General features: G+C 40.7%; 1 protein-coding gene across 1 annotated transcript in view; it reads left to right on the top strand.

Moving 5' to 3' along the window:
- The window catches only part of MPZL1 (myelin protein zero like 1), an 80,787-nt gene that overhangs the window by 27,306 nt on the left and 26,173 nt on the right, over positions 1 to 27,308 (top strand). Inside the window, exon 2 of the mRNA XM_006051651.4 lies at positions 26,783 to 26,949. Coding sequence (XP_006051713.3) covers positions 26,783 to 26,949 — 167 coding nt within the window. The remainder of the gene's footprint in view (positions 1 to 26,782; positions 26,950 to 27,308) is intronic.

Here is a 27,308-nt window from a genome sequence, read left to right as displayed (position 1 = left end):
GGTGGCTCAGTTGGTGAAGAGTCTGTCTGCAATGTGGGAGACCTGTGTACTTTTAAAAACACTGAAACATTTAACATCTCCAATGTGTGTGGGTTAACACTGATGTTGAAATATTGGGTATTGCCTGGGTCACTGTAGGGCAAATAAACTTTTTTTAAGCTTTATATTTATGATTAAGGATTTCTAAGTTTTATGACATTCTTTTTGTACTTTATTAGAGAGATGCTTAATAAATAGGAACTGGTTCTTTTTAGTGATTTTTTTGAAAAAAATTTATCTTTACACAATTTTAATTTTTTTTTAATTTAATTTTATTTTTTAACTTTACAATATTGTATTGGTTTTGCCATATATCGAAATGAATCCGCCACAGGTATACATGTGTTCCCCATCCTGAACCCTCCTCCCTCCTCTCTCCCTGTACCATCCCTCTGGGTTGTCCCATTCCACCAGCCCCAAGCATCCAGTATTGTGCATCGAACCTGGACTGGCGACTTGTTTCATATATGATATTATACATATTTCAATGCCATTCTCCCAAATCATTCCCCCCTCTCCCTCTCCCACTGAGTCCAAAAGACTGTTCTATACATCAGTGTCTCTTTTGCTGTCTCGTGTACAGGGTTATTGTTACCATCTTTCTAAATTCCATGTATATGCGTTAGTATACTGTATTGGTGTTTTTCTTTCTGGCTTATTTCACTCTGTATAATAGGCTCCAGTTTCATCCACCTCATTAGAACTGATTCAAATGTATTCTTTTTAATGGCTAAGTAATACTCCATTGTGTATATGTACCACAGCTTTCTTATCCATTCGTCTGCTGATGGACATCTAGGTTGCTTCCATGTCCTGGTTATTGTAAACAGTGCTGCGATGAACATTGGGGTACACGTGTCTCTTTCAATTCTTGTTCCCTCAGTGTTTACCCCATTTTTAAAGGCTACTTTCCATTTACAGTGATTACAAGGTGTTGGCTACCTCACCCTGTACAGTATGTCTGTGAGTTTATCTTACGCCTGGTAGTTTGTTTCCCCTCCTGTACCCGATGCTGCCGTTCCCCTTCTCCCCAGTGGTAACCACTATGACTGAGTCTGCTTCTTGCTACATTCACTAGCTTGTTATGCTTTTTAGATTTCACATATAAATGATATCATACAGTGTTGATCTTTCTCTCTCTGACTTACTGCACTTAGCAGAGTGCCTTCCAGGTCCATCCATGTTGATGCAAATGGCAAACTTTCGTTCTTTGTTATGGCTGAGGAGTATTTTATTCTGTATGTGTGTGTCTCACATGGTTTTCATCCATTCACCTGTTGATGGATACTCAGTTTGTCTCCATGTCTTGGCGGTGTAAATACACGCCTATGAACTTCGAGGTGCACGCATCTCTTTGAATTAGTATTTCTTTTGTTGTTGTTGTTTTTGGATATATACCCAGGAGTGAAATTACTGGGTCATATGATAGTTGTCTTTTTCGGTTTTTCAGAAACCTCCATACTTTTCCCCACAATGGCTGCAACAATTTACATTCCCACCAACAGTGTTAGAAAGGTTCCCTTTTCTCCACATCCTTGCCAATATTTTTTGTTTATAGACTTTTTGATATTAGCCATTCTAACAGGTGTGAGGTGATGTCTCTTTGTGGTTTTGATTTGTATTTCCCTGATGGTTAGTGATATTGAGCATCTTTTCATCTGCCTGTTGCATTTCTTCTTTGGAAAAATGTCAGGGACTCTTATTTTTAAATTTAAGTAAGTTGGACTTTTATTTTACACTGAGCATCTTGGGTTTTAGGTTCTGAACTGATTATTGGGAAGAATCAAATGTGAGTAAAATCCAAAATCTTAGATGTCAATGGGCACTGGCAGCCTGAAAGTCCCCTTGGTGTGAGCCCTCTTGGAGTTTGCCATTAACTCTACCATAGAGCCCACAGACCCCAGGGCTTGGTCGCCTCAGGCCAAACTACTAACTGGGAAGGAGCACAACCCCACCTATCAGCAGATAATTGGATTTAAAGCTTTACTGAGCAGGGCCCTGTCCATCAGAGCAAGACCCAATTTTTCCCACTGCCAGTCCCTCTCATCCGGAGGCTTACACAAACCTCTTAACCTCATCCATCAGAGGGCAGACAAAAGAAGCAAGAAGAACAACAATCCCACAGCAGCTAGAACAAAAACCCATTACAGAAAGTTAATCACAATGAAAAAGCAGAAAGTTGTGTCCCAGATGAAGGGACAAGATAAAACCCCAGAAAAACAACTAAATGAAGTAGAAGTAGCCAACCTTCCAGAAAATGAATTCAAAATAATGACAGTGATGATGATCCAGGACCTTGGGAAAACAATGGAGAAGATGCGCAAATATTTACCAAAGACCTACAAGAACTAAGTCAGTGGGCTTCCCAGGTGATGCTAGTGGTAAAGAACCCACACCTGCCAATGCAAGAGATGTAAGAGACTCGGGTTCAATCCCTGGGTCGGGAAGATCCCCTGGAGTAGGAAATGGCAATGCACTCCAGTATTCTTGCCTGGAGAATTCCATGGACAGAGGAGCCTGGTAGGCTGTAGTCCATGGGTCACAAGAGTCAGACATGGCTGATGACTTTCACTTCACAAGAACTAAAGAACAAACAAACAGATGAATAATACACTAGAAGGAATCAATAGAATAATTGAGGCAGAAGAACAGATAAATGACCTGGAGGACAGAATGGTGGAAATCACTGCCACAAAAAGAATGAAAAAAAACTGAAGACAACCTAAGAGACCTGTGGTACATTAAACACACTAACATTCGCATTATAGGGATCCCAGAAGAAGAGAGAGAGAAAGGACCTGAGAAAACATTTGAAGAGATAATTGCTGAAAACTTCCCTAACATGGGAAAGGAGATAGTCAACCAAGTCCAGGAAACACAGAGAATCCCAGGCAGGATAAACCCAAGGAGAAACACACCGAGACATATAGTTATCAAACTGATGAAAACTAAAGACAAAGATGAAATATTAAAAGCAACAAGGGAAAAACGACAAATAACGTACAAGGGAACTCCCATCAGGCTACCAGCTGACTTCTCAACAGAAACTCACCAGGCCAGAAGGGAATGGCATGATATATTTAAAGGGATGAAAGGGAAGAACCTGCAACCAAGAATACACTACCCAGAAAGACTCTAATTCAGATTTGATGGGGAAATCAAAAGTTTTCTAGACAACCAAAAGTTAAGAGAATTCAGCGCCGCCAAACCAGCTTTCCAACAAATGTTAAAGGACCGTCTCTAGGCAGGAAACATAAGGAAAAGTCCTACAGAAAATACACCCAAAACAATTCAGAAAATGGTAATCAGTTCAGTTCAGTTCAGTCGCTCAGTCATGTCCAGCTCTTTGTAACCCCATGGACGGCAGCATGCCGGGCCTCCCTGTCCATCAGCAACTCCCGGAGCTTACTCAAACTCATGTCCGTTGAGTCGGTGATGCCATCCAACCATCTCATCCTCTGTCATCCCCTTCTCCTCCCACCTTCAATCTTTCCCAGCATCAGGGGCTTTTCCAGTGAGTCAGTTCTTTGCTTCAGATGGCCAATATATTGGAGTTTTAGCTTCAGCATCAGTCCTTCCAATGAATATCCAGGACTGATTTCCTTTAGCATTGACTGGTTGTGTCTCCCTGCAGTCCAAGGGACTCTCAAGAGTCTTCTCCAACACCATAAAAGCATCAATTCTTTGGCGCTCAGCTTTCTTTGTAGTCCAATTCTCACATCCATACATGACTACTGGAAAAACCATAGCCTTGACTAGACGGACCTTTGTTAGCAAAGGAATGTCTTTGCTTTTTATGTTGTCTATGTTGGTCATAACTTTTCTTCCAAGGAGCAAGCGTTTTTTAATTTCATGGCTGCAGTCACCATCTGCAGTGATTTTGGAGCCCCCCAAAATAAAGTCTCTTACTGTTTCCATTGTTTCCCCATCTATTTGCCATGAAGTGATGGGACTGGATGTCATGATCTTAGTTTTCTGAATATTGAGTTTAAAGCCAATTTTTTCACTCTCCTCTTTCACTTTCATCGAGAGGCTCTTTAGTTCTTCTTGGCTTTCTGCCATAAAGGTGGTGTCATCTGCATATCTGAGGTTATTGATATTTCTCCCGGCAATCTTGATTCCACCTTGTGCTTCATCTGGATTCCCATCTCTTTAAGAATTTTCCACAGTTTGTTGTGATCCACACAGTCAAAGGCTTTGGCATAGTTAATAAAGCAGAAGTAGATGTTCTTCTGGAACTCTCTTGCTTTTTTGATGATCCAGTGGATGTTGCCAATTTGATCTCTGGTTCCTCTGCCTTTTCTAAATCCAGAGGCATGGGTCGGCAGTGGCCTGCTGCAGGGTTGGGGGCACTGAGTGCAGCAGTGTGTGCCTGAGACTTTTTGAAGGAGGTCATCATTATCTTGAGAGTCCCTTAGACTGCAAGGAGATCCAACTAGTCCATCCTAAAGGAAATCAGTACTGAATATTCATTGGAAAGACTGGTGCTGAAGCTGAAACTCCAATACTTTGGCTACCTAATACGAAAAACTGACTCATTGGAAAAGCCCCTGATGCTGGGAAAGATTGAAGATGGGAAGAGAAGGGGACGATAGAGGATAAGATGGTTGAATGGCATCACCGACTGAATGGACATGAGTTTGATAAACTCCGGGACTTGTTGATGGACAGAGAGGCCTGGCATGCTGCAGTCCATGGGGTTGCAAAGAGTTGGACATGACTGAGCAACTGAACTGAACTGAACCATTATCTTCATTATCTCCACCATAGTTTGGCCTTAGGTCAAATAACAGGGAGGGAACACAGCCCCGCCCGTCAACATAAAATTGGATTAAAGATTTAGCCCATCAGAACAAGACCCAGTTTCCCCCTCAGTCAGTCTCTCCCATCAGGAAGCTTCCATAAGCCTCTTATCCTTCTCCATCAGAGGGCAGACAGACTGGAAACCACAATCACAGAAAACTAACCAATCTGATCACATGGACCACAGCCTTGTCTAACTTAATGAAACTATGAGCTATGGCCGTGTAGACCAGTCATGGTGGAGAGTTCTGACAAAACGTGGTCCACTGGAGAAGGGAATGGCAAATCACTTCAGTATTCTTGCCTTGAGAACCCCATGAACAGTATGAAAAGGCAAAAAGATAGGACACTGAAAGAACTCCCCAGGTCGGTAGGTGCCTACTATGCTACTGGAGATCAGTGGAGAAATAACTCCAGAAAGAATGAAGGGATAGAGCCAAAGCAAAAACAATACCCAGTTGTGGATGTGACTGGTGAGTAAAGTCCAATACTGTAAAGAGCAATATTGCATAGAAACCTGGAATGTTAAGTCCATGAATCAAGGCAAATTGGAAGTGGTCAAACAGGAGATGGCAAGAGTGAACATAGACATTTTAGGAATCAGTGAACTAAAATGGACTGGAATGGGTGAATTTAACTCCAATGACCATTATATCTACTACTGTAGGCAAGAAACCCTTAGAAGAAATGGAGTAGCCATCATAGTCAACAAAAGAGTCTGAAATACAGTACTTGGATGCAATCTCAAAAATGACAGAATGATCTCTGTTCATTTCCAAGACAGACCATTCAATATCACAGTAATCCAAGTCTATGCCCTGACCAGTAATGCTGAAGAAGCTGAACAGTTCTATGATGACCTGCAAGACCTTCTAGACCCCAAAAAAGAAAATAACTACCTTAAATGTAAACAGATTAAATGCACCAACCAAAAAACATAGACTGGTTGGGCAGATAAAAACGTGTGTGCATGCATTTCCACTTAGTCACATCACTCTCCTTGACCCCTCAAACTGTATATAATTATTTTATATTGTTAGGTTAATCATGTTTCATTCTGGCTTACATTTGTAATTATCCTTTATTTTTTGTCTGGCTATTGATTGTGAAAACTGGTAAACATCTTTTACCATTGTGATTATGTGATTATGATGAACTATTACTCATTTAATACCATTGAAACATGATTGGTTAACAGATAAATAATAGAAATCTGTATCATAAAAACTACCATTTAATAGAAAAACCTGTAATCACTTTTTAAAATCCAGATGCGTATCAGAATTATCTTGGAATTTTTTGAAAAACACAAATGCCCAGATACTACTTTTTTTCTCCAATGCTCCACATATGTTGCTAATGAGCAGCTGTACTGAAAAACAACTGGACTATCTGATGATCTTTTATCTAGTTTATTTTACTTTTTCTATTTCATATTCAGTGTTCCCATTTCACTTCGTTTATGTTTTCCAATTTCTCCATCTCTTCTTTTTTTTTTTGATGTTCTTTCTCAAGCCTTTATCAAGTGTAGTAGAAAAGCTTTTCTACACACATATATAAATAGTATGTGTAATATATGTATATAGTCAGAAAACTTATGATTTGTTGCCTAGCTAAAATTTATAACATTTTGACTCTACTTGTTTGACTTACTATGAATAGAATGCTAGATTTCTAATTTAGAAAAATAGATATGCAACAGACATACTTTTACTTTACAAAAAAGACTTACTGTATAGCACAGAGAACTATAGTTAATATCTTATAATAACTTATAATGAAAAATAATCTGAAAAGTAGTATATGTGTGTATGTGTAACTAAATCACCTTGCTGTGCACTTGAAACATTGTGAGTCAACTATACTTCGATAAAATATATATATTAAAAAAAATACATATCTTGCTTTTTTTTTAACAAGTTCGGGAATTTGATCTGAAGTTGAAGAAATTTAAGTTTGGGCTTCTTTTCAAGTAAGAGAGGTACAGAAAATTACTTCATCAAAGAGCCACTGAGATACAAAGCAGTAGAATACCAAAAGGGAAAAATGAATGGACCCGGAATTAAACAGTATAGAAAAGGAAAGTACTGATTTTTCTGTTACTTAAGGCTAATTTTAGTAACTTATTACCATCTACAGCATTTGAGTGTATTGTTTTGCATACAGCTTTATATTGTCAAGCCAGTCAAGGAACCAGTCTATTAAAAACATTTTCCAATTACATTTTATTTCTAATAAAAAATTTTGAATAGCACTATATTGACATAGTTCAGAAGTTTAAATAGAATACATAATGGAAAATATTCCTACATCATCTCCTATGTCTCCAGTTCCCTCCTGAGGAGGCCAATATTAGTTTTCTAACATTGTATCTTTCCAGCGATATATTATGGAAATGTGAGTAAAACTGTAAGCAGTAACATTCCATACACATTGTTCAGCAACTTCTTTTTTTTTTTTAAACAACTTCACTGAGATGCTTTGCATACTGTGAAATTCACCCTTTAAGAGCGTGGAATTCAGTGTTTTGTTTGTTTAATGATTCACAGAATAGCACAGCCATGATTACTATCCAGTTTTACAATACTCATTCCCCATTGTAAAACCCTGTATTCATTACTGGTCACTCCCCATCCCCCTCTGTTTCCCAGCCCCCACCAGTCTACCTCCTGTCTCTATGGGTTTGCGTATTCTGGAAATTTTGTGTAAATGGAATCACGTACTATGGGGCCTTTTGTATTCAGCTTTCACTTAGCTGTTTTCGAGGTGCATCCATGATACAGCATATATCAATATTTTGTTTCTTTTTATGGCTGAAAAATATTCCATTGTATGGATGTGCCACACTTTATCCATTCATCAGGTGATGGGCGTGGTAACCCCATGTTTAACCATTTGAGGAACTGCCAGGCTTATTTTCCAAAGGGCTGCACTACTTTGCATTCCCACTCTCTACATTCCCAGCAATGTAGAGTTCTAGTTTTTCCACATCCCTATCAATACTTGTTATAGTGTTTTTGAATAGTGACAGTAATCAACAGTATGTGAACTGAGAACTTCCAGATATACAGGCTGGATTTAGAAAAGGCAGAGGAACCACAGATCAAATTGCCAACATCCATTGGATCATAGAAAAAGCAAGGGAATGCCAGAAAAACATTGACTTCTGCTTCATTGACTACACTAAAGCCTTTGACTGTGTGGATCACAACAAACTGGAAAATTCTTAAAGAGATAGGAATACCATCTCTCACCTTACCTGCCTCCTGAGAAGCAGGTCAAAAAGCAACAGTTAGAACCTGACATGGAAGAACAAACTGGTTCCGAATTGGGAAAGGAGTTCGTCAAGGCTGTATATTGTCACCCTGCTTATTTAACTTATATGCAGAGTACATCATGCGAAATGCCAGACTGGATGAAGCTCAAGCTGGAGGAGTCAAGATTGCCGGGATAAATATCAATAATCTGAGATATGCAGATAATGCCACCCTAATGGCAGAAAGCGAAGAATAACCAAAGAGCCTCTTGATGAAGGTGAAGGAGGAAGTGAAAAAGCTGGCTTAAAGCTCAACGTTCAGAAACCGAAGATCGTCGCCTTGTGTATCACACTGTGGTTTCGTGTGCCTTTCCCTAACTATTAGTAATGTTTGAGAATCTTTTCATTTGCTTAATGGTCATGTGTATTGAGTATGTATTTTGAAGAAATATCTATTCAAGTTCTTTGCTCATCTTTTAATTAGTCTTTTTATTATTGAATTGTAAGGATTACTTGTATATTTTAGATATAAGTCCCTCAACAGATAGTTGACTTGAAAATATTTTCTCCCATTCTGTGGGTTGACTTTCTTGATACCTTTGAGGCACAAAGATTTTTAATTATAAGTCCAATTTACCTATTTTTCTTTTGTCACTCATACTTTTACCATACCTAAAAACTATGTTGTCTTATAGTTTTAGTTCTTACATTCAAGTCAGTGATACAGTTTGAGTTAATTTTTGTATATGGTGTGTCTACCTTTTGCTTTTTTCTCTTAATATGTCTTGGAGATCGTTTCATATCAGCTCTAAAGAACTTCCTCATTCTTATGATACTAGGGTATTTTCCTATATAGATTTATTAAATTTATGTAAACAATCCCCTCATTGATGGACGTTTATATAAACATTTGGGTTTGGAAATTATTTCAAAATGTCTTGTGGCTTGAAACGTTTCATACTAGCTTCCTCGTAATGGCAGTTTCAACCACTTGACAGACTGTTGTTCTAAGCAGTTCTTACCATTCAGAAGCCTTTGAGTAAATGCCAGTCCTCTGAGGGGAGTGATCCCAGGGAATTATTTCAAGAGCTTTCACTCCATTAGATGTTTACAGTAAGTCAGGAGGCGGAAGATTCTTTCAGTTATCAGAAAATATCTGTAAAAATACTTTTGGAGCAACAGAGTGTTCTAAAATCTTGTTATACCTTTTATCCTATATTTGTTTACAGATGATTTAGCATGTGTCCTCCTTTTGCTGTTCTGTGGCATTGTTGTCTCTTGTGTATATGAATATAGGTGGGTAATAATCTAAGCTTTGGGCAATTCAGCCAGCCATTCAGTAAGCAATAAAATATCTGGAGATTTTGAAATATGTGTGTTTCTTTTTTAAATAAACAAGAAGTTTGGGGTAAATCTTGAAATGCACTCAACACTTTGATAATCTGCAAAGGCTTATCTGGCCATTTGAAGGTAAGCAAAAAGGCCAAGGGACAGCTAATATGATAAAGCCCACACCTTATAATTCCTGAGCCTTACTTGTAATACAGTTCCTTTTTTTTTTCTTTTAATTAAAAAAAAATTTTATTGAAGAAAAGTTGATTTACAATGTTGTGCCAATCTCTGCTGTATAACAGTGACTGAGTTGTACACATATATACCTTTTTTTATCCCATCAGATTCTATATAGTTTCCTATGCTCTACAGTAGGACCTTGTTTATCCATTCTAAATGTAATAATTTGCATCTACCAACCCCAAATTCCCCATCCATCCCTCTTCTTTCCCCCTTCCCCCTTGGCAACCACAAGTCTGACCTCAGTATAACACAGTTCTTTATAAAGAGACAATTTCCTCTTATTTTATGCACCAGTCAAATTAGCATGATGTCACAAAAAGTATTTTGGAATTCTTCAAATCCTTTTTATGTTCTTGATGATAATGGATACCTTCAGTAAGTTCCTTACCCTTTCTGGACTAAAGTCTTTTCATCTGTAAAATAAATATGAACTAGATGAATTTCCAAGCCTGTAATAGATTAGAGCAGTGAATTAGGAGGTGGAATAGGGCATGCTGAGGGCAAACTGCAGTCAGCAGTACTGGCCAGTGATTACTTGATTGGAATGATAATTGTAAGAAAATTTTTAAATTTTAATGTACAAAAGTTGAAAAATAATCATGACTGGAGGCAACTGGATAGAGGCAAATAGTCCTACATATCTGTGTGGCCCCAGAGGGTAACACTAAATTAATAGAGTTCTTGCTGTCCACACAAGTCCTGAGTTACCAAAGAGTTAGCCAAAATTTCAACAAAGTAATATATTTATTTTTTCATCTTTCAGTTCTGTTCAGTTCAGTCGCTCAGTCGTATCCGACTCTTTGCGGCCCCATGAATCGCAGCACACCAGGCCTCCCTGTCCATCACCAGCTCCCAGAGTTCACTCAGACTCACATCCATCGAGTCAGTGATGCCATCCAGCCATCTCATCCTCTGTCGTCCCCTTCTCCTCCTGCCCCCAATCCCTCCCAGCATCAGAGTCTTTTCCAATGAGTCAACTCTTCGCATGAGGTGGCCAAAGTACTGGAGTTTCAGCTTTAGCATCATTCCTTCCAAAGAAATCCCAGGGCTGATCTCCTTCAGAATGGACTGGTTGGATCTCCTTGCAGTCCAAGGGACTCTCAAGAGTCTTCTCCAACACCACAGTTCAAAAGCATCAATTCTTCTGTGCTCAGCCTTCTTCACAGTCCAACTCTCACATCCATACATGACCACAGGAAAAACCATAGCCTTGACTAGACGAACCTTTGTTGGCAAAGTAATGTCTCTGCTTTTGAATATGCCATCTAGGTTGGTCATAACTTTCCTTCCAAGGAGTAAGCGTCTTTTAATTTCATGGCTGCAGTCACCATCTGCAGTGATTTTGCAGCCCAGAAAATAAAGTCTGACACTGCTTCCACTGTTTCCCCATCTATTTCCCATAAAGTGATGGGACCGGATGCCATGATCTTTGTTTTCTGAATGTTGAGCTTTAAGCCAACTTTTTCACTCTGCACTTTCACTTTCATCAAGAGGCTTTTTAGTTCCTCTTCACTTTCTGCCATAAGGGTGGTGTCATCTGCATATCTGAGGTTATTGATATTTCTCCCGGCAATCTTGATTCCAGCTTGTGCTTCTTCCAGTCCAGCGTTTCTCATGATGTACTCTGCATAGAAGTTAAATAAGCAGGGTGACAATATACAGCCTTGACGTACTCCTTTTCCTATTTGGAACCAGTCTGTTGTTCCATGTCCAGTTCTAACTGTTGCTTCCTGACCTGCATACAGGTTTCTCAAGAGGCAGGTCAGGTGGTCTGGTAGTCCCATCTCTTTCAGGCTTTTCCACAGTTTCTTGTGATCCACACAGTCAAAGGCTTTGGCATAGTCAATAAAGCAGAAATAGATGTTTTTCTGGAACTCTCTTGCTTTTTCCATGATCCAGCAGATGTTGGCAATTTGGTCTCTAGTCCCTCTGCTTTTTCTAAAACCAGCTTGAACATCAGGAAGTTCATGGTTCATGTATTGCTGAAGCCTGGCTTGGAGAATTTTGAGCATTACTTTACTAGCATGTGAGATGAGTGCAATTGTGCGGTAGTTTGAGCATTCTTTGGCATTGCCTCTCTTTGGGATTGGAATGAAAACTGACCTTTTCTAGTCCTGTGGCCACTGCTGAGTTTTCCACATTTGCTGGCATATTGAGTGCAGCACTTCCACAGCATCATCTTTCAGGATTTGAAATAGCTCAACTTGAATTCCATCACCTCCACTAGTTTTGTTCGTATTGATGCTTTCTAAGGCCCACTTGACTTCACACTTTTCATCTTTATTTTGATATAATTTTAGACTTAAAGAAAAGTAGTGAAAGAATGCAAAGAATACCGTCTACTGTTCAACCAGATTTCTCAAATGTTCATATTTTATTACATTTTCTTAATCCTTGTATGTATATCTTTCAACTGTGTAAAAACAGCAGAAATGTTGGTACTTTATCCTTTAATACTATGGAGGGTGGGGGGTGCCACCTTTATCCTTAAGTACTTTAATGTGTATTTCCTAAAGACTAAGGACCCTGAGGAAGGCATGGCAACCCACTCCAGTATTCCTGCCTGGAGAAGCCCATGGACAGAGGAGCCTGGTGGGCTACCGTCCTTAGGGTCACGGCTCAACTGAAGTGCCTTAGGAGGCATGCATGAAGGCCAGTGGTTAGGACTAGGCACTTTCACTGCATTTTCACGGTGCCTGCCCTATTTCTCCACTGTAAAGGAACTACTTTTCCCCTCTGATTAATACCTATCTTGTGGAGGAATGCTTCACAACTATGTAAATATTGTTTCTCTGCAAATCTTCACTCACTGTGTTATCTTTTTATGAAGATAGAAGAAAAATAATGCATTTTAGCAAGATTTTCATCAAAATGGTTATGGTGTCAAAAAATAACCTCAAGAAACTGAAACTGGCAACCATATGACAAATATGATTATGTAGCTGCTGCTGCTAAGTCACTTCAGTCGTGTCTGACTCTGTGCAACCCCATAGACGGCAGCCCACCAGGCTCCGCCATCCCTGGGATTCTCCAGGCAAGAACACTGGAGTGGGCTGCCATTTCCTTCTCCAATGCATGAAAGTGAAAAGTGAAAGTGAAGTCGCTCAGTCGCGTCCGACTCTTCGAGACCCCATGGACTGTAGCCCACCAGGCTCCTCCGTCCGTGGGATTTTCCAGGCAAAAGTACTGGAGTGGGGTGCCAGTGCCTTCTCCAATGATTATGTAGAATTCCTTACTATTAATTATTTCAAAGAAATTATATATGTACAATTCTTAGTTTTTAAAAATATCCTTTATATATGTAAAGTCAATATGTAGGTTAATAAATAGAAAAATAATTTGGTTTTTTAGTAGTATTGTTGTTTTTGAAAGATTTAGAGGAGTTTTTCTACTTTTTGTCTAGTGTTGGGGGCAGAATGAACAAAACAAAAATTGTTTGAGAAAATATTCAAAATGCCTCTCCTTTTCTTCATTTTTCTGTGTTTCTTCACATCTCTGCCAAGAAGCCCACTTTTTTTTTTTTAATTTTTTTTTTAAATTTTATTTTATTTTTAAACTTTACAATATTGTAGCCCACTTTTACCTTGTTGCCCAACCTAAAAATATGCAGTGTTGCCCATTTGCTCACAGGATGAGGTGCCAGCTTCTCAGCTTACCCTTTCAACTTTATTATTATTTTGTAGTACTTTTATTTATTTCTGGTTGTGCCAGATCTTCGTTGCTATGCAAGGGCTTTCTCAGTTGTGGTGAGCCGGGGCTCCTCTGCAGCTCTGGCGCTCATGCCTCTCACTGCTGCGGCTTGTTGCAGCGCTCAGGCTCTGGAGTGCGGGCTCAGTAGTCGTGGAACCCCGTCTCCGTTGCTCCGAGTCATGTGGAATCTTCCCGGACCAGTAATCAAACCTGTGTCCCCTGCGTTGGCAGGCAGGTTCTTTTCCACTGTGCTTCCAGGGAAGTCCCCCCTTTCACCTATAACATTGTCTTCTACTCTGGCCAAACTAATCTACACAATCCATTTTGAAACGGTGTCTCATGCTTTTCTGGCTCTGCAAAGCGCTTTTCCTATCTGTCTTGATTCTTCTCAACATTCCAAATAAAATTCTAGTATATTTTCCCTAAAATACTGCCTGACCTCTTCATTTCTCAAACTTCAACTTTAATTAACTACATGTAGTCTATTTACTACTTTAGGGAGATGCTTTATAGGAACTTTTCTAGGGATGATAAGGTGGTATAAACAGGAAATAAAATACAGATCGGGTAGTCCGTGAGCCTTGTTTGAAGGGCTCTTGTGTGTCCTCCCTTATGCTCTGACTCTGCATGCTGTATGCGTCTGATATTTGCTGTATACATTCTTGTGTGTTTGTATATGTGCAAAGTGTTTAATGAGACTGCATTCCCGCAGAACCTAGCACTTATTTGCTATAAGAAGTCACTTATTTAATTGATGTTACTGTCTTTGTTTTATTTTAACAAAGCCTGCATCTCAACAGGAAAGAGGGCACATATTTTCATTCTTGTCTTGTATTTTACTTCTGTCCAAGGGTAAGCATTTACACTTGAACTCTTGGGAGTTGTGAATTGGTACTAATTAATCTGGACTGTTTTGCCAGATTTTTGTAAGAGCCAGAGAGTTTGAGTGGAATTAGATTTCCATTTTAGGGCAACTTGGTTTCTTTCTTCTTTTTTTCAAAGGTACTTATACGTTTCATTAACCAAAGCTTCACATTATAGGAATCCTAAAAATGCAACTATTACCTGTCAGCTTACTCCTTGAATGTTCCTTGAGAACTTTGTGACCACCAGGAATTGTCTCCGGTGTTGGGTACACACAGGCTGAATAAGATGAGGTTCTTTCTTTCAGTGTCTTGAGTCATAGTGAAGTTCAGGACAATTGCAGGACTAAGTATCAAAAGCTTTGGCTTCTCACTTGAAAGTGCAGCTTCAGTAGGCTGCAGTTGTAGAGGGGCATGCAAGAAATATTGAGTAGTGGGGAGCAAGAGGTAGTCAGATCAGGGAGATTTTTCCTGAAGTCCTGTTTAGGTGGAGTCAGGATTCTGTAGGATTTCAGAGGTGGCCTCATTCCCAATGGTGCCCAGAAATGTGCCAGCTGCATGGCATGTTGAAGGAAGCAAGAGCAAGCTGATACCAGCTCACCAGCAATCGCCCTCACCAAATATAAAGCAGGAGAAGGAGGATGTCGCTTTGAAAAGCTAGGAAGCAAATAAGGGAGCTTTTAAACTGGGTTTTAAATTAAAAACTAGCATGGACAAATTTGCATTTAATTCAGAACCTGCCCAAAGAATCACCAGGTAAGATCAGTTTTTTCAATACATACCTGTGGCCCTATAAAGGTTGGATATTTCCTCCCTCATTTAATTCATTTCCCTCTGTGTGGTTAAAATGTGATTGGTCTGCTTAGAAAACGAACTTATGGTTGCCGGGGAAGGGATAGTTAAGGAGTTTGGGAAGGTCATGTACACACTGCTATGTTTAAAATGGATTGCCAACAAGGGCGTATTGTATAGCGCATGGAACTCTGCTCAATGTTAGGTGCCAGCCTGGATAGGAGGGGAGTTTGGGGAGAATGGATACATGTGTATGTGTGGCTGAGTCCCTTCGCTGACCACCTGAAACTACCACAACATTGTTAATTGGGTGTGCCCCAACATTTAAAAAATCGGGCACACCCAACATTTAAAAAAATGTTTAAAGTTTACAAAAACAAACAAACAAAAATGTGGTTAGTCTGCTTGTCCAGCTTCAGGTTGCTATGGTAGTAGACCCTGGTTTTATACACTTAAAATAAACCTGAATTTCTCAAAAACCAAGCAGATAAGCGTTGTTTCAAGCTCTCATCAGTAGACTTCTAGGGGATTTCAGGAACAGTACTTTAGAATTTCCAAATGTTTGATGTACATTTTGTTTGATTCTGAAGTGTATATGTACATATATATATATATGTATGGGCTTCCTAGGTTGCGCTAGTGATAAAGAACCTGCCTGCCAATACAGGAGACATAAGGGTTCAATCCCTGGTTCAGGAAGATCCCCTGGAGGAGGGTGTGTCAACCCACTCCAGTATTCTTGCCTGGAGAACCCCATGGACAGAGGAGCCTGACTGGCTACCAGCCATAGGGTTGCAAAGAGTCAGATATGACTGAAGCAACTTAGCACACACATATATACACACACACATATACATATATATGTGTGTATATATAAAGATTATAAAGTAATTATTTTATTTATTTATTTGGCTGTTCTGAGTCTTAATTGCAGCATGTGGGGTCTAGTTCCCTGACCAGGGATCAACCCCGGCCCCCTGCATTGGGAGCGCAAAGTCTTAGCCATTGGACCACCAGGGAAGCCCTCTAAAGTATGTTTTTAACAATTAAAATAATAATAAGGAATAGCGTGCCAGACATTAAATTATATACATAATTTGGGGACTTTGGATACTGCCACCATGTTAACTCCAGCAGCGAGTGCATTCTTCAGAATAAAGCAGGATTTTGTAATTTCTATGTATACATTTAAACTTGTGAGTGTGCATTTAACAGTGTAGTAGAGCATTGCCACATCTTTTGAAAGCTTCAGATCCACGCATGTACACTAATATGTATTTTACAGGTCAACTTGCTTCGGCCTACATTCAACTAAATGCTAGGCAAGGCTTGGCTCACCTGCTTCAGCATAGTCTTTTTTATTACAGTATCGTAAGTAGAGTCCAACATCTCATTGGTGTGTTGGATGGTGGTTACAAGTTTAGAATCACCCGTGTGTGCGTTAGTTGCTCAGTCATATCTGACTCTTTGTGACCCTATGGACTGTAGGCCCCCAGGCTCCTCTGTCCATGGAATTCTCCAGGCAAGTGTACTGAAGCGGGTTGTCATTTTCTTCTCCAGGGGATCTTCCCAACCCATGGGTTGAACCTGGGTCTCCTGCATTGCAGGCAGCTTCTTTACCATCTGAGCCACAGCCACCAGGGAAGCCCCTGAGGGCATTTTAAAAATCGTGATGCCTAGGCCACAAATATGCTAATTAAATCAAAATCCCTGGGAGTAGGGGCAGGACATTGGCACCAGTATTTTTTAAATAGACTTTATTTTTCACAGAAAAATTGAGAGGTTGTATAGCCATATACCGGGCTTCCCGGGTGGTGCAATGGTGAATAATCTGCCGGCAGGGCAGGAGACGTGGGTTTGATCCCTGAGTTGGCAAGATCCCTGGAGTAGGAAATGACAACCCACTCCAGTATTCTTACCTGGAAAATTCCATGGACAGAAGAGTCTGGCAGGCGACAGCACATGGGGTCGCAAAGAGTCAGACACAACTGAGCACATAGCCATGTACCCATATTCCTTCTGCTTTCCACACATGTGCAGCCTTCCTCGTTATCAACATCCCCACCAGGGTGGCACATTTATTACAATGGGTGAACCTGCATCAACACATCAGAATCAGTCAAAGTCCATCGTTTACATTCTTGGTATTGTACATTCTGTGGGTTTGGATAAATGTATAATGACATATATCCATTGGTAAAATATCAGACAGAGTTGTTTCAGTAGACATCACTATTTTTCAAAGCTCTCTAGGTGATTCCAAAATATAAACAAGGTTGGGAACCATTGTGTTGTATTCTACTTCTGGAACTTATTTATTATAGTAAGTTTTGAGTACTTTTTGTCTGACTTGTATATGAAAACTACCCCTATCTTCATTGTGTATGGGGTTCCCCGTAAAATTTTTGTTTGAATAATATTAGGACTTTGTTAAAGATTGATAAAGAGCATAGTGAACAGAGCTAGGCTTTGGATCGGAGGGTTCTGCAACTGCTGAATAAGTCACTTGGGCAAGTTTTTTGCCTCTCTGAGCTTCCATCCAACAGATAATAGTCAACAGTGATGTTGGAAAATAATAAATGTACCATAGTTTGATAATGTTTAACCCATAGTAAGCACTGAAGTGGTGGTCTGCTGTTGCTCTTTTTCTTTTTGTCTTATTTTGGAGACAAGGAATATCCTCCTTGCAATCAACTATAGGCACATACTTTTGTTTTGCTGTTCTTATATTATTTTGTATTAGCCTTTTTTGGCTTAGATGACATTTTGGATCAAATATCTTCTAATATACTGTAGGCCTTCTAATAATATAAATTTGAGAGTTTGGAAATATAGATTTACAGTACAGTGGCCTTTTGCTTGGAGAAGGCAATGGCACCCCACTCCAGTAGTCTTGCCTGGAAAATCCCATGGATGGAGGAGCCTGGTAGGCTGCAGTCCATGGGGTCGCTAAGAGTCGAAGACAACTGAGTGACTTCACTTTCACTTTTCACTTTCATGCATTGGAGAAGGAAATGGCAACCCACTCCAGTGTTCTTGCCTGGAGAATCCCAGGGACGGGGGAGCCTGGTGGGCCACCGTCTATGGGGTTGCACAGAGTCGGACACGACTGAAGCGACTTAGCAGCAGCAGCAGGCCTTTTGCTTGGTCTTTCTCCATTTCAGCACTTGGGAAATACAGAACATGTGAGAGTGTTATTCTGTTATCCATGGATATGCCTCCAGAGCTTACAACATGTTTTTTATGCTGAGCATTTAGTCCACTATACTCTGTCAGAAGTAAAATGATCTGATTTCTTCCCCCAAAGGATTTTATTTTCACTTGCTTGCTAAAAACTGAGAAATGTTTTGACAATTTTGGACAAATATTTGGACACAGATGATACAGTTCAGGTTGTGGCGTTTGTGTTGACTGCTTGATTGGAGACTTCGGACTTTGGTGGAAACTGCTCTGTCTCTAAGCCATTCTGGGTGCATCCCTGCAGCTGGGCCTGGTGCCTCTGCCACTGTACTATAGATGTTTGTTCATTTGTCTCCACGCGACTGTCAGTCCACTCAGGGCAGAAGCCAAGTCCCAGCATGGTTTGAAAGAATAATGGTTGATTGAAAGAAGGAAAGCCGTAGCGAGGAAAGAAAGATGAACAGTGCATACATAGAGGAGGGCAAGCAAGAAATGCCAGTGCTTTAAGGAGTCAAGTGATCAGTGCAATGACTGGTCTGATTCAGGACCTTTTGAATCTCTCATTTGAGAAACAGAAAGGTCTTTGTTGGTGCAAAAAGGTTAAGGGTAGAGATGTGGCCAGTTCGCCATCAATCGTGAGTGGAAGGAATCAACTCTGAGGGGAATCTGGTGATCCTGTGTGTTAGTAACAGCACATAACTTTTTTTTTTTGTTAACTGAACATTTCAGAAGATGAGTTGCCTTTGGGATTTTCTCGTCTAAATAGGAAGGTGACTCTTGGAGGAAAGCTGTCTGTCTAAGCTTCCTCTAAGATGATGTCAGCCTCCAAGCTTGACCCTGAGTAATCTCTGCAGTTTTGTCCTGGGCATTATGCTGAAGCCATTGTTTGTGAAGCAAGTATAATTTTTTATGGCTGAGCTCAAATGAGTCGAGTTTGGTCTCTGATTCATTTCTTTCATTCATTCATTTTCCCCCTCACCGTTCAGACAGTCAGCACAGTGACGGGGCAGGCGTGGCTTGGTAAACGGAGGACCAGCCCCTGGCGGGCAGCTGGGCCCTGTGGAGGGCGAGGGGTGCCTTGAGGGGAAAGGCAGGATGTGAAGCGGCACAGGGTGGGGCCTGTGGGGCAGGCATGGGGAGGAAGTCACTTTTGTTTAGATCGTGGCCTGAAGTATAACTGCATGTTCCTGACGAATAGCTTAATTTATTAATACTTATGGCTCCTTGAATAGAGTATATTTTTGTAGCCTCTCCTTACGTTGTGCCACCAAGCTGAGGCAGAGCCAGAACAGCCGTGATGCGTGGCAGAAGGCCGCCCCCGTTGGCCGCAGACTGGCCTCTGACTTGGCACCAGCCTCTTGTTTCTGCCGACACACACGGCCCGTTGACTTCCCTTCATCCACCCAGGGACTCACAGCCACACTGGGAGAGCAGCGTGAGCTGGATGCTTTCACTGGAGCATTTGGGAATTAAATAAGTAATCTCTTAATACCTACTGATATCTTCCTTTCTCTCTTTAAAGGTAAACAGTTTTTATTATGAGAAATAAAATATATACAAAAGAAAGAGTGTGTGTGTGTGTGTGCGCGCACGCGCGTGTGCGCATGCATGTGGATACACTTTTCAGAGTGCACATTAAAAACGAGCTCCCATGGGGATGTCCCTGGTGGTCCAGTGGTTAAGAGCGTCCACTACAGGGGGCATGGGTTCAATCGCTGGGTAAGGAACTAATATCCCATATGCCCTGCACAGACCGTGTGGCCCAAACAGACAAACCCCAGCTCCCATGCCCTCACTACCTAGCCTGAGAAATTAAACACAACCAGTAGTGTGGGCTGCACACATCCTGCCCTGGCCACCCTGTAACAGTCAGGACCGCTAGTCTCAATTTTGTGTTCAGTGTTCTCTCTCGTCCCTCTCTTTTACTATGTTTTAATAGGTCGTATTTACGCTTGTGCTAGGATATATTACAATATCAGACTGTCACCATGGACCAACAGGAGACAAGAAATAAGCCAGAAAGCTGTTAGGTTGCTTGATTGTACTCTTTTAAAGAAGAAAATATACTGGTAACATCAAAGCGCTTAAAAAAAAATGTCGAAACAAAAGCCTTTCAATTTCAAGGAAAACCTTAACAGCGTTTGTTAAAAGGGTAAGGTTTTTACAAACCAGGGTACTACCCATGGACCCAGCATTAGCATGACAAGGAATTGCTTCAACAATAACAGTGAAAACATTGTTATTTTAAACCAGGTAATTAGTTCGTAGTAATGCTACTCAAGTGCATTTAAAATGATTTTGTGGTATCAGAGTTTACTGGTGTTAAAGGGCATATTGACATGTTAGTTGGTAGACATGATTGACATTGTATTACTTCAATCATTTGAAATAGATCATATCAGGAGTAGCTCTTTGGGCAAACATTCTTGAATTTGCTTTTTTTGTGGTTGTGATGGATGTTGTTTGTATTCTGTATTTGTACCCCCTTTCCCCCTAAACTGCTCAGGTTTCCATCCAAAATGGAAGAATATCAAGTTTTGGGTATTGTATGTAGAAATGACCCTTAGCAAGTTGATTTCACAACTTTGTGATTATTTGTCAAATGATTTTGCAGGTGTTTTCAATTTGAAAATATATTTTGAAGATCATTATCACCCCACTGCTGAGTGGAGTGATAATGATCTTCAAAATATATTTTCAAATTGAAAATTTGAGTGGCAACATAGTTCATTTAGAGGGCTTCCCTGGTGGCTCAGTGGTAAAGAATCTGCCTGCAATGCAGGAGACCCCAGTTCAATCCCTGTGTTGGGAAGATCCCCTGGAGGAGGGAATGGCAACCAACTCCAGTATTCTTGCCTGGAGAATTTCATGGACAGAGGAGCCTGGCGGGCATGACTGAAGTGACTAAGCAGCAGCAGCACCTCATTTAGAAATTTATTTCCTAGAGCACATCAGAACAGCTCTGGTTTCCATTCTGAAGTTTATCTGTAAGTTAATATGTAACTCAGAATACAAAGTTGGCCAGTTGTAAAAACATGTGCATATTACTTAATCTTTTTATTTCATTTCATTTCTATGTTTTTATTCCTGAGGCAAGGTTTTTCCAGGAATCAGCAGGAGACCTTTCCCCCTAGCAATGAGTTTTTAAACCACAATTTTAATACTTTTCACAATGATTTTTGCCACTATTCCATAATCATAAATCTGAGGCCTAAAAAATACCTATGTAATGTCTTATTCAGACTGGGAGTCCAGTCTACAGTGACATGGGATGACGTGGATTAGAACAATAGTTTCTCTACATCTCAGTGTTCTTTATATTTGCATTCGTTAGCCATTTTAACTAGCCCCTTAAAACTCTCTTCTATGAATAATTTTACTATGTACTTCCATAATACTCCTAGTCACTTAAAAAAAAAAAAAAAGGCTGGACAAAGCAAACCATATCCAATTGTTTAAGAATCCAGTGAATTTATCCCTGGCTTGGGCTACATGGAATGTAGTCTGAGAAGGAGATCTATGTTTTCCTTTCTCTCCCCACACAGGAGAAACTTTCTAAGGGGTTCCTCACAGCTGATCAGAAACTGCTGTAAGCACTTTGGGATTCTTTGATGTACATGTTACCACACGCAGTGTAAATCTCGGCTGAAACTTCTCCCTGAGATCAGCTGTGCAGAGTACCTTACTCCTAGCAGTTCTCTCGGCTGATGGCCCTTCTTCGTTCTCATGCATGACGACTTCCTGTCTCCTCATCCGTGCTGTTCTCTGTCCTGGGGCTCACCACCGGCAGAGGCAGAGGCACGGCCAGGTGATGGGGTGACTGCTCAGCATGTTTGGGGGAAAGTGCAGGAGATGAGATGAAGTCTGAGAGGTGGTTGGGGCTCGCTTACCCTGGCCTCTATGAGCCACTGTGAGTGCTCAGACCTGATCCTGGCAGATGTGGGGAATCCTTGGAGCGTTTTGTGTACAGTGATAAGATCAGAGAGGCCAAGATCTCTCTGACCTGTGTATTGGCTGCAGTTAAGTGGCTGAGGGTGGAAGAGAGAACCAGCTTAGGAAGTCACAGAAATAACCCAAGTGAAAGATGATGGTGGAATGGACCAAGATGGTAGCACTGGAATAGCATGCAGAGATAATAAAAATAGATATATTTTTAGTGGAGACACATGTTTTGTGATGGCTTAGAGGTAAATTCAGAGAAGGCAATGGCAACCCACTCTAGTACTCTTGCCTGGAAAATCCCATGGACGGGAGCCTGGTAGGCTGCAGTTCATGGGGTCGAGAAGAGTCGGACACGACTGAGTGACTTCACTTTCCCTTTTCACTTTCATGCATTGGAGAAGGAAATGGCAACCCACTCCAGTGTTCTTGCCTGGAGAATCCCAGGGACGGGGGAGCCTGCTGGGCTGCCATCTATGGGGTCGCACAGAGTCGGACACAACTGAAGCGACTTAGCAGCAGCAGCAGCAGAGGTAAATTGTGAGAAAGAAAGGTGTCCAGAGTTTTGACCTCAGCCACTGGAAGGCTGGAGTTGTCACTTACTAAAGTGGAGGGCAGATTTGGAGGTGGGAATCATCTTTACATTGTTAAATTTAAGATGCCAGTTAGAGTCAAGTAACATTGTTGGGTAAACACTTGCATATGTATGTTTGTGTGTGTGTGTGTACACGGGAGTCATCGGCATTTAGCAGATATTTAAAGCCCTGAAACTAGATGAGGTCACCAAGAGAATGACTGGATAAGAGGTCAGAGGGGTGAGGGACTTCCCTGGTGGTCCAGTGGTTAAGAATCCACCTTTTAGTGCAGGGGACACGGGGTCGACCCCTGGACGGAACTACGAATCCACATGTCACAGGGCAACTAAGCCCATGTCCTGCAACTCCTGAGCTCGTGTGCTCTCTAGCCTGAGCTCCACAATAAACAGAAGCCCCCTTGCGCTGCAACAGAGACCCAGTGCAGCCAAAATAAAAAAAATTTTAAGAGTTCAGAGGGATGATCTGGGGCCGTCTAGCATATAGAGGTCAGGGGACTAGAAAAGGAGGAGCTGATGAGAGAATCAAAAGGGATGAGATACTGATACCAAATTGGGGGAAAAAAATTGTTCCAAGGAGGGAGTGATCAATTGTATCTAATGTAGTTCAGTCAATAAGATGAGATTGAGAATTAACTGTCAGTTTAGCCTCATGGAAGTCATTGGATTTCTTAACAAGAACCGTTTTAGTGGAGTGCTGGGGTTGAAAGTCTGAACAGGGTTTATTCAAGAGAAAATGGGAGGAGGGAGACTGGGCATAGTGACTGTGGACAATTATTTTAAGATTTGTAGATTAGAGGAGGGCAAAGAGATCTTACCTGGGGGGCAATGCAGGGTCAAGATTTTTTTCCACTAAAGTATATAGTATACATAGAATAATAAATACTATATAAATGTGTATAGTTCTATGGCTGATGACAGTAACTCAGTAGAGAATGAAAAACTCAGGAGAAAAAGCGAGAGTTGCTAGATCAGTGTCTCTAGGTGACTGAGAGATGAGACGCAGCGCACAGTGGAGAGGGGCACACACATTTCCTGCAGAGGAAGGACAGGCCAGAGATGCAGGCAGAGGGTAGGATATGGTTGGGGACACGGAGAGGTTCTCTTCTGATTCTGTTTTCTCACGGAAACAGGCAGCACGGTCATTAGCTGAGCAGAAGCAGGGGGGGCGGTCCACAGTTGAGGTTAAAGAGAAGGCATAAAGTAGTCATTCAGGAAAGTGGATCCTTGACAGAGAGGGGCATGTGGGAGGATTGCTTGGCACCATTAAGGGTCCTGTTTGACGTTAGTGGTCATGGGTTTAAGGGGAAGCCCAGTCAGTGGGATTGTGTGCTTTTCTCCGTCTGTGATCGGCTGCCCTGGTAGAGATGCAGAATGGATGAGACTGTAAAAGGGTTGCAGGACTGATGGATTCTGGGTTTTAATGTGGCTGAAGGATTCAATAAAATCAGGGTTTGGGAGGAAATGTTCTGGAAAGATCAGAGATGGTCAGTCAGAGGGTAGAGAGCCTGAAATAAGATTGTGGAGGGGGCACAGGTATTGATGATAGGATCTGGGGCAGCAGTTCTCAACCAGGAGCAACTTACCCCTGAATAGGGGAAATCTGTGGTTGTCTGAAGACATCCTTGGTTGTCACAACTGGAAGGGGAGAAGATACTTCAGACACCTGGTAGGGGTCAGGGATGCTGCTAAACATCCACGCACAGGAGAGCCCCCACAACAAAGACTAATCTGGCCTGACAGTAGTGCCATGGCGGAAAAGCCCATCTAGGCTATGATTATGGGAATTAGTAGCTGGGATAAGCCTGAGGACAAGATTATTGGAAAAAAGAAGATAAAGAGACCAGGGTTTGGGGAGTTTCTTCCTATGACTAACAGAATCTCTAAGAATTACAAAAGGAGTAAGAGAAAAAGAGTCAGGGATAGGAGGAGGTTAACTAGCTATGTATGAAGTTATTATTTTTTTTCTGCAGCTAGCTGACTGGCTGGAGTTGGAATTGATTTTCCTGACTCTAAAAACTACATGTCCAAATTAGCCCGAGTGATGATATGTTGTTGTTTTTAAAAGCCATTTGTTTTTTAACCAGTTTTGACATAATTGTCTGTCTTAAACAGATTGTCTAAAAACCCATTTAGGGATTTGGTTGGTCTTTTGGTCAAAATTACATGACTGTAAACTTGGGCCCTTGGCCTAATTCCATCTTTAAATAACTTCTCAGGGTAACAGTTCTTGCAGCTAGACCTTGTAGCAGGGATCTTGTTTGAGAAAATCATTGAGAAACTTAATTTATTGATTTTAAAGACTATGACTTTCCTTGCAGTGCTCCTCACAGTGGAGAAAACTAGACAAAATCATAGAGTAAATAAGGGTCACAAACCAGTGCTGCTTCCTGGAATAAGTCAGATTGTCCAGTCTTGTGCTTTGTCCTTCATTCTGAGCTCAAGTGCCCTGGGGCTGCTTTTCTGCCTACCCACAATAGCACGGGGTGTCTTTTGTTTGCTTCTTGCTTAAAAGAAGGTCTTGTTTTGAGATTTGGACCACGAATAATAATCTGTTGTTCTCTATAATAATAATCCACCCTCTTTAGCAGAAAAAAATCTACTTGATTCAGTGTGGCTATCAGTTTATTTAGAAGAATGGCCAAAAGTGTCCATTGTGTCCTGAGAATAAACATTTGGAAGATAGTTGGGGAGAATGGGGGAGTACTGCTGCTCTCCTTGGCCTGGAGTCATAAAGACCTCAGGAAGAAAAAATTCTGAAAATGACCATCAGTCCCGTGTGACAATACCCTTCCTTATTCTACTCATCTGTTACATTCTAAGAATAATTGGAACACTGTAGATAGGGATTCTCTCCCAAATATTTCTTTAAAAAATATCTTATTTTGAAAATGGGTGTTTTTAATCTTTTCTGTTTTAACTCTGTTTCCACTTTTAGGCCAAATTTGTTTCTTTCTAATCTTCATTTAGTCCATGAAAGAGTTTCTTTTGAGGTGAAGATTATTTTATCTTAGCAACAGTCCTTAATAATTCCTGCAATTGCCTCTGATTGTAGATCTTGAAATGATAAGACATTTTAATTACTACTTTCTGGGCTTAGGCTAACTGAAAAATTCAATGAGGAGAGGATATGTGACCCAGTGTGATTAGTTGTTTCTTGAGTACACATGTTATCTGACACACTGAAATTCAATGGTAGGTAAGGTTTCATTAATGAACACATGATATGTTACGCTTTTTTCCCCCTTAAATACAGGAAAAGAGTGTGTTACATATGAACATGGCTTTAAAATAAAGTGATCTCTTACCTAGAACAGTTTAAATTGGTTTAAATATGGAAGATGAGAAAAGATCCACCTGATATAAACTGAAATGTAGGAGGTGAATATAAGAACCGTTTAAAGAGTTAAAAATATGGCCTCCACATCATTACAAACAGCATCAGAGAAGCATGATGAGATGTCCTTCAGTAGATGAACTGAGAAACTGAAGTACAAAGGATGTTGTTCAGCAATAAAATTAAGCGGTCTGTCATGCCATGAAATGATATGAAGGAAGCTTAAATGAGAGAAGCCAATCTGAAAAGGCTACATTAACTATATGATTCCAGCTATAGAATATTCTGGATGTTAGTGATACACTAATGCAAAGTGTTAACAACAGAGAAAACTGGAACTTGGGGGAAGCAAGAGGGAATATATGGGAACTCCCTATTGTTTTTTTGTTTTTTTTTTTTTTGCCTAAAGCTCAGAGTCTTAGCCTCTGGACCACCAGGGAAGTCCCAGGAACTACCTACTTTCTGTAAACCTCAAACTGCTCTGAAAATTAAAGTCTGTTAATTCAAAAGAAAACTTAAATATTAGGTGGAACTGAACTAGTAAAAATGTCTTCTTACTAAAAAACAAAAATCCCAGACTCTAATATACAGTGGTGGTGGATTACTGTATATAGTTTGTAATGTTCTTTTATCTTTTCTTTGTCCTCAGATAAATATGCACAGTGGTATTCATGATAAATCCTACTCCTAAACTGTCCTTGTTCCTCTCTCTCCAGTGACATACGGTGTGTCGGCCTTGGAGGTGTATACACCAAAAGAAATCTTCGTGGCAAATGGGACACAAGGGAAGCTGACGTGCAAGTTCAAGTCTACTAACACAACCGGCACGTTGACCTCAGTCTCCTGGAGTTTCCAGCCAGAGGGGACCGACACCACAGTGTCGGTAGGAATGCTTGTTTGATCTCTCCGGGTCCTATCTCAAGGTGTTCTTTTTATTTTTTTAATTAGAGGATAATTAAAGGATATTATGGATATATAAAGGATATATATATTATCCTCTCATAAAAGGATAATTAGAGGATATTATGATGATTTTTTCCATACAATCAACATGAATCTGAATTAGGTATACATATGGCCCCTCCCTCTTGAAACCCCCACCTCCGTCCCCTTCCCACCCCATTAGGTTGTCATGGAGCATGGTTTTGGGTTCCCTGCATCATACATCAAATTCCCAAGGGCTATCTACTTTACTTATGGTAATGTATATGATTCAGTGCTATTCTCTCAAATCATCCCGCT

This window comes from Bubalus bubalis, chromosome 6 (assembly GCF_019923935.1).
Source record: "Bubalus bubalis isolate 160015118507 breed Murrah chromosome 6, NDDB_SH_1, whole genome shotgun sequence".
NCBI lineage: Eukaryota > Metazoa > Chordata > Mammalia > Artiodactyla > Bovidae > Bubalus > Bubalus bubalis.
The sequence above is the reverse complement of the archived record's forward strand: the minus strand, read 5'-3'. Positions and strand labels throughout refer to the sequence as shown.